Below are 8,460 nucleotides of genomic sequence, written 5' to 3'. Positions count from 1 at the left end.
CCCTACAGCAAGGATGAGGAGCAGGACGAAGAGCCGGACACAGGGAGGTGTTTCCACGCAAGTTTTATTATAAAAGTCGATGTTTCTAATTTGACTGAACGAAAACAAACCTTCAGTAAGAAAATAAAAAACATGAAGGGGGGTTTTTCCATGGTAACACTGGGGAGGGCGGGTGCATGGGGAACCATAGTAACAGTGAGGAGGGCAGTGGCGGTGGGGTTACTGGACTGTCATCAGGCGTCAGACAGTTTAACACTGGTGACCACACACACACACACGTACACACACACACACACACACAAACGCACACACAGGATGACTGTGTGTGAGTGTTTCAGAGCGAACCTCCTCAGCTTCATGGCCACATGACTCTCCTGGTGGACATCGCTATAGCGACTAAGATGCTTTTTCTGTTGGATAATGGGGAGTTTTATTTTGAAAAGCTATCCTTCCATCTGGCTCAATTTGGTAGAATTTTGGTTGGCTCAGCGTGGGACTCACCTGCTGACATCGCAGAACACGTGACTGAACGCCGTACACTTCCTGTTTCGGTGACACCACAGACAAGAAGTGGCCCTGTTTCCATGGCGACAGGACAGCAGCTCACCTTCACCTCGCTCTTCTTCTCTCCCTGACATCCACTAAAGCAGGAGCCTCCACTCACACCTGTCTGACTCACACCTGGCCTGAAGCTCCGTCCCTGCAGGACACTAGTGTGATCTCTGAAACACACACACCTCTCACACACACTCCCAGTCACATTCACTCATGCAGCTTCTTGTCTACTCGTCATCCTCATCGTCCTCATCTTCTTCCTCTCCGTCATCATCCTCCTCTTCCACTCCTCCTTGAGCTGAGGAGCCGGGGTTCCTTGCTGGATATGTGCCACCGCCACGGTAGGCCACCATTTCCTGTCACACACACACACACACAAACACAGAGGGAGCGTCAGCCGCGGTGCCAAAGCAGCACACCACCCTTCCCTTCTGGTAGCGCCCTCACCTGGTCGTACTTCTCCCTTAGCTTCTGGGCCTTCTCCTCGTAGGGCTGCTTCTCCGACTGGGACAGTTTGCTCCACATCTCGCCCAGTTTCTTGGCGCAGTCCCCTATGGACAGACCCGGGTACTGCTGCTTCACGCTGGGGCGGTACTCGCTGCAGAACACGAAGAACGCAGACCTGCACACACACACACAAGCCGGCGGTGAGACACCACGCAGCGTCCTGCTGCCACCCCCTGCTGGTGGAGGTCAGCCAAAGCAGCTGTGGTGTATGCGTGTGTTAAAGGCTTACGGGGGTCTCTTGGGGGCGTTGGGGTCTTTCCTCTTGCGCATCTTCTTGCCGAAGCCTTTGGGGGGGACGTAGTCGCTCATCTCCCTGTTGTAGCGCACCTTGTCCGCCTTTGCCATATCCTCAAAGCACTTCTTATCGCCAGCAGACAGCGCCTGAAAGACACGCAATCAGCCCATGTCAGCTTACATCACCAGTGACATCAGCTGACATCACTGTCACATCATCAGTGTCATCATCTCTGATTGCAGGGGATATTTGATGTTTGGTGTTCAGCAGAAACACAGCATGCAGCGTCTAACCAAAGAAACAGGCAGTGAGGGATGATGGGAGTTGTAGTCCTAAACAGGATCCACCCTAGTTCCCTCCAGTGTGACCCCCGCTGTGTAACCATAGGGGCTCTGGGGTGTGATATCAAAGGGTAACAGTGGCCATGTTTGATGACCACCCTGATTTATTTCCTTCTCTGCACTTCATCTAATGATGACTTACTGTTGTTACGGTAACTTGACCCCCAGCACAAGCCCCACACCTGTCCTGAGCCCACGTGTGACCCACAACCGCTGAGTCTGGCGCTCACGTTTGTGCTGAGGCTCTATCCTTCACGTATGTCAAAGACGACCGCTACAGACGGGCGTCGTCGAGGTGTCATTCAGAGAGGTGAGGAGAACAATTCCAGCGCCCCCAGCTCTCCTGTTTCCAAACACCCATCACCCCTGGCCTGACAGACAGATGAGGAAGATGAAGATATGGGACCCCCCCCGAAGCGAAGTTCATCAGTCTGTGTTGTCTGTCAGTGACTCTCTCTGCTCTGGCTGACAGGCGAGCGGCAGACTTGTCCCTGGTCTTTTGGTTTTAAATGAAAACAACCATCATGGTAACACATTTATGTTAGGGTTAAGATAAACTTAACCCTAACAACACATACCTGAGGGTTAGGTACGTAAATCTAATCCTCAGGTATCTATGGGGTTTGCTGACGTCAGCGGCGGAGGGGGTGGGGGGGGTGCCTACAAACGACATTGATGGATTCCAACACACAGAAGCGGTCTGTGCCGGCTTCATCATACCTTCCATCTCTCGGAACACTTCTTGGAGAACTCGGCGAAGTTGACCGACTGCTCGGGGTTCTTCTTTCGGTGCTCCTCTCGACACGTCTGCACAAAGAAGGCATAGGCGGACGTCTTCCCTTTGGGTTTGTTGACGTCTCTACGCATCATGGTGGCGACCTGACAGACGAGACAGTCACCAATAATCAATTGAACAGCCCATCAATTAACGCCACAGATTGCCTCCAACACAGACATTAACCTTCCTGAGGACTTCCCACTGGTGACCATTGACCTCCAGCTTGTCCATCACCTTAACCAGTCAATAACACAGCAGCAGGTTCAGTAAGTCAAACCAACTTCATCACACCTGCTGCGGCCAACCCTGACCTGCCCGTTCGCGGACCAGCATCACAGCTGCGATCCTGCGATCACCGGTTTGGGTGGAATGACCTTTAACCTGCGCGTTTGCTTTTGATAACCATAAAATGTAACGTGTTATTTAAATAGTTAAAATTGTAAATTGAATTTGCAATGGCTTAGAAAGGCCCTCGTTTTCCGCCGTTCCGTAAATTTTCCGGTTAAAATTGGGATTAACATTCGGGTCCGTTGCGGTGTAACAAAGAGAACAAAGTGGGGATCCATTTTCTCCGCCGGAGGCCCACCGACCCGCCGGGCGACACGAGCTCGTGTGCCGCAATATCCTGCCGGGGCCCGTTTCCTGCCGCTCACCGGGACTGGCGGCGTCTGAGCGGCAGAGGTGGGCGAAAACTGCAGCTAGCATCGAATTGTAGGGAGCCCTGACGACCGTAGTTAGCCTAGCATGCTAAAAGGCTAGCCTCCTCTGCAGCGACGCAGCTCGTCTGCGGCGTTAGCAGGCTAAGCTAACATGGCTAGCTTGCACCGTTAGCTAAACCCGCTAGCCGATAGAACAATGGGCTTCATTGCTTCCCGCCCTCTGCGGAGCTAGCAGCCCCATCCCCCCTCCGCTGCCAGGAGCCGTGAATGTTGATTTCTTCCCTGGAACCGGTGAAAACACACACCAGACGTTCTGTTGGAGCAAACAGTTTTTATTCCAACCATTTTCTGTCAGACAGCTATGTCTAATTCGGGAACATGGCGACAGGACAACAGCTACGCATTTTCAATGCAGGGCTCCGGCTATGGCCCGAAGACTCCGCACTGCATTGACGGGGCACGGCTAATTATTGGCATTTATACGTGTATAGACACACATTCAAGTGTCGGGTAGGACGACTGGTCCCGTGGAGCCCGGTCCCGCTAACAGCCATCACTAACGGGACCGTCTCCGCGGCCATTTTACTAACGGAGCTCTGGTGATGCTGAACATCTACAGCGGTCCGCCGCAGCTTCGGCGCGTCGACCCACCGACCGAGCCGGGGCGACCGGCGGTACTCACTCGTCAGGGGGGCGGTGACCGGCGGAGCAGACTGTAAAACCGGGCTCGATAATCACGACTAGATGTTGTTGTTTGGTGGATGAAGCGGTGACTGCAGATTCACTTTCAAACTGGGTCGAGCTGGAGCCCGAGACCGCCCCCCGGTCACGCCCACGTTGGTTATTCCTATTATCAGGGCGGAACAGGACCAGCGATGTGGGCGGGGCCAGATATTCCTCCGTCTGTCATTGGTTGAAAGGAGCACTGGATGCTGCAAATGTCCACCTGACCAGCGCAGAGAGCCGGGCGGGAATCCTGAGCCGACAACAGGGCGGAGTCAGCTCCTGTTCCTGTCCTTGATTGGTCAGCATTGGTGCTCATCAAATTAACAGGCCAGTCTTGAGACGGAGGCGGGGGCTCAAACAGCAGCAAACGAGATGGAGATTATGTAATTTAATCTGTTAGATAGAGGATAAATATTAATGTATCTGTCTAAGTAAAAAAAAAAATGAATAGAAAGGTTTTTCATTTTTGTCTGCATTCATCAAATTAAACAATCGATATCCATCCGTCCATCTATCTTCCACCGCTTATCTGTAGTCGGGTTGCGGGGGCAGCAGCTTCAACAGGGAGCCCCAAACTTCTCTTTCCCCGGCCACATCCACCAGCTCTGACTGGGGGATCCCAAGGCATTCCCAGGCCAGTGTTGAGATATATTCCCTCCACCTGGTCCTGGGTCTGCCCTGAGGTCTCCTCCCAGCTGGACGTGCCAGAAACACCTCCCTAGGGAGGCGTCCCGGAGGCATCCGCACCAGATGCCCAAACCACCTCAACTGACTCCTTTCCACGCGAAGGAGCAGCAGCTCTACTCTGAGCCCCTTGCGAACAGCAGTGTTTCTCACCTTATCTCTAAGGGAGACACCAGCTATCCGCCTGAGAAAGCCCATTTCAGCCGCTTGTATCCGTGATCTTGTTCTTTCGGTCATGACCCATCACTCATGACCATAGGTGAGGGTAGGAACGAAGATGGAGAGCTTTGCCTCTTGGCTTAGCTCCCTCATTTTGACAACAGTGCGGTAGCCCCAATTCTCCGTCCAATCTCACGCTCCTCACTCGTGAACAGGACCCCAAGATACTTCAACTCCTTCACTTGTGGAAGGACCTCATTCCCCACTCGGAGAAGGCAGTCCACCGGTTTCCTGTTGAGGACCATGGCCTCAGATTTGGAGGTGCTGATCCTCATCCCTGCCGCTTCACACTCGGCTGCAAACCGGACCAGTGAGTGCTGCAGGTCACAGGCCAATGACGCAAACAGGACCACATCATCTGCAAAAAGCAGCGATGCAATCCTCAGGCCACCAAACTGTAACCCCTCCTCACCACGACTACGCATCGATATCCTGTCCGTGAAAATCATGAACAGAATTGGTGATAAAGCGCAGCCCTGGCGAAGGCCAACAGCTACCCGGAGCAAGTCCGACTTACTGCCGAGAACCCGAACGCAGCTCTGACTTTGGGCGTACAGGGATTGGATGGCCCTGAGGAGAGGCCCTCTCACCCCATACTCCTGCAGTACCTCCCACAGTATATCCCTGGGGACCCGATCGTACGCCTTCTCCAAGTCTACAAAACACATGTAGATTGGATGGGCGTACTCCCAAGCCCCCTCTAGGATCCCTGCGAGAGTAAAAAGCTGGTCCATTGTTCCTTTACCAGGACGGAACCCACATTGTTCCTCCTCAATCTGAGGCTCGACAATCGGCCGGACCCTCCTTTCCAGCACCTTGGAGTAAACTTTCCCAGGGAGGCTGAGGAGTGTGATGCCCCTGTAGTCGGCACACACCCTCTGGTCCCCCTTTTTAAAAAGAGGAACCACCATCCTAGTATGCCACTCTTTTGGCACTGTCCCAGACTTCCACGCAATGTTAAAGAAGCGTGTCATCCATGACAGCCCCTCAACACCCAGAACCTTCAGCATTTCTGGGCGAATCTCATCAACCCCCGGGGCTTTGCCACCGTGAAGATGTTTAACTATCTTGGTGACTTTGCCCCTAGAGATTGACTCGGATCCCCCATCATCCTCCAGATCTGCCTCTGCAACAGAGGATGGGTCAGTTGGGGTAGTTGGATTCAGGAGTTCCTCAAAGTGTTCCTTCCACTGACCAACAACCTCCTCAGTTGAGGTCAACAGTGTCCCATCCTTGCCGTATACAGCTTGGATGGTCCCGTTTCCCCCTCCTGAGGTGTCGGACAGTCCTCCAGAACAGCTTTGGTGCTGTCCGATAGTCCTTCTCCATGGCCTCTCTGAACTCCTCCCACACCCTCTGTTTTGCCTCCATCACAGCCGAGGCTGCAGTCCTTTTGGCCTGTCGGTACCTTGCAACTGCTTCAGGAGTCCCCAGGGACAACATGCCCCTGAAGGCCTCCTTCTTCAGTCCACTTCTCCTGACCACTGGGGTCCACCACGGTGTTCGAAGGTTGCCACCCCTTGAGGCACCCAAGACCTTGAGACCACAGCTCTCAGCTGCAGCTTCAGCAATGGAAGCTTTGAACATCAACCATTCCGGTTCAATGCCCCCAGCTTCCATAGGGATGCATGAGAAGCTCCCTTCGGACGTGTGAATTGAAGGCCTTATGGACCGAGTCCTCCTCCAGACATTCCCAGTTCACCCGCACTACTTGTTTGGGCTTACCAGGTCTATCCAAAGGTTTCCTCCGCCAACGGACCCAACTCACCACCAGGTGGTGATCAGTTGACAGCTCTGCCCCTCTCTTCACCGGAGTGTCCAAAACACACGATCGAAGGTCAGATGATACAATCACAAGATCGATCATTGACCTCCAACCCAGGATGCTCTGGTACCAGCTACACTTATGAGCATCCTTGTGTTCGAACATGGTGTTAGTTATAAACAATCCATGACTAGCACAGAAGTCCAACAACATAACACCGCTCGGGTTTAGATCAGGGAGGCCATTCCTCCCAATCACGCCCCTCCAAGTGTCTACATCATTGCTGAAGTGTGCATTGAAGTCCCCCAGGAGAACAATGGAGTCCCCTGCAGGGATCCCATCAAGGACCCCATTTAGGGACCCCAAGAAGGCTGAATACGCTGAACTGATATTTGGTGCGTATGCACAAATAGCAGTCAGAGTTTTGCCTCCCACAGCCTTAAGGCGAAGGGAAGCGACCCTCTCATCCACCGGGGTAAACTCCAACACAGCGGTGCTCAGCCGGGGGCTTGTGAGTATCCCCACACCCGCCCTGCGCCTCACGCCTGACGCGACTCCGGATTAAAACAAGGTCCAACCCCTATCCAGGAGGTTGGATCCAGAACCGAGGCTATGCGTGGAGGTAAGCCCCACCAGATCCAACTGGTAACGCTCCACCTCCAACAAAAGCTCCGGCTCCTTCCCCGCCAGTAACGTGACATTCCATGTCCCCAAAGCCAGCTTCTGCCGCCCGGGTCTGGTCTGTAGTGACCCCCTGTCGTCACTGCCACCCATATAGCAGTGCACCCGACCCCATCATTCTGCCCTGCGGGTGGTGGGTCCACAGGGGTGGGAAGAGTCCACGTTGCCTTTTCGGGCCCCGTGGCAGACCTGGCCACCAGGTGCTCGCTGACGGGCCCTCCGTCCAGGCCTGGCTCCAGACGTGGGCCCCGGGCAGGGTCACATTTTTCCCTTTTCGATTTTTCATGGGATTTTTTCAACCATTCTTTGTCTGGCCCTACACCTGAGACCTGTTTGCCTTGGGTGACCCTACCAGGAGTACAAGACTCCCGACAACATAGCTCCCAGGATCCTTAGGGCACACAAACCTCTCCACCACAATAAGGTGATGGTTCCTTGGAGTGGAATCAATATCGATATCTACTTCTAATTAATATAGGGGCGGCAGTGGCTCAGTGGTATGGCGTGTGGTAGAGCGGGTCCAATGTTTCAAGATCGGCGGTTTCATTCCCGCTCCCGCCTAAAACAATACCCGGAAGTGAGCAGACAGCGGGAGGTGTCAGCTCACCTCCGGAGCACTGCCGAGGTACCCTTGAGCAAGCGCCGTCCCCCTTACAAGTTGCTCATTTGGGCGCACCTTGGAACGATGCGTACAGCCCCCTGTGTGTGTGTTTTTGTGTTCAGGGAGTGGACACACATATATATGCATGAGAACATTCACAGTGTTCACCATACCCAGTGTGCATATACAGTGGTCACCATACCCAGTGTTCACATCCCCAGCGTTCACCATACACAGTATTCACATGCGGCGTTCACCATACCCAGTGTTCACATCCCCAGTGTTCAGTGTTGGTGCTGTCCACTCACAGCTGGAAAGTTCTGGGTTTGAACCCTTTCTGTGTGAGTTTGTATGTGTTTGTGTGTGCCTGTGTTTGTGTGGGTTATCTCCGTGTTCTCCAGCTTCCTTGAGACACATCAGCTGAAGTGACTGATCGTTCCAAAACGTCCATAGTTATGTGTCCATGTGTAAGTGTGTGTGTGACGTGTGTGACTGGCTGTTTGTCTTCCACGTGGCCCTGCAGGGCACTGGTGTTGCGCTTGGAGTGTCTAACATACCTCACTCATCAACTGGATGGGCTCCAGCCCTCCTGACTGGAAGCGGATCAGAACATGAACGAATGTTATCATATCCCCCGTTAGTGTGTTAAAATGGCCGCTGACACGAAAACATGATCATGACGTCATCCTGCTCACTGAAACATCATGTC

The 8,460-nt window shown here is 53.4% G+C and overlaps 1 protein-coding gene across 2 annotated transcripts; it reads right to left on the bottom strand.

The window, feature by feature from the left end:
• Positions 1-47: 47 nt before the first annotated feature.
• Positions 48-8,439, bottom strand: hmgb2b (high mobility group box 2b). 2 transcript variants are annotated; one of them, XM_068308760.1, is made up of 5 exons: positions 8,309-8,439; positions 2,359-2,517; positions 1,292-1,443; positions 1,003-1,177; positions 48-911 (listed from the first exon to the last, which is right to left on the bottom strand). In XM_068308760.1, exons 1-5 carry the CDS (start codon positions 8,378-8,380, stop codon positions 783-785), a joined length of 687 nt encoding a protein of 228 aa, XP_068164861.1. In that variant the 5' UTR covers positions 8,381-8,439; the 3' UTR covers positions 48-782. The 2 variants fall into 2 exon arrangements, with proteins under 2 accessions (XP_068164861.1, XP_068164862.1); XM_068308761.1 differs by lacking the exon at positions 8,309-8,439 and adding an exon at positions 3,758-3,915.
• Between the last annotated feature and the right edge of the window lie 21 nt (positions 8,440-8,460).

Source organism: Antennarius striatus, chromosome 23 (assembly GCF_040054535.1).
Source record: "Antennarius striatus isolate MH-2024 chromosome 23, ASM4005453v1, whole genome shotgun sequence".
Taxonomy (NCBI): domain Eukaryota; kingdom Metazoa; phylum Chordata; class Actinopteri; order Lophiiformes; family Antennariidae; genus Antennarius; species Antennarius striatus.
The sequence above is the reverse complement of the archived record's forward strand: the minus strand, read 5'-3'. Positions and strand labels throughout refer to the sequence as shown.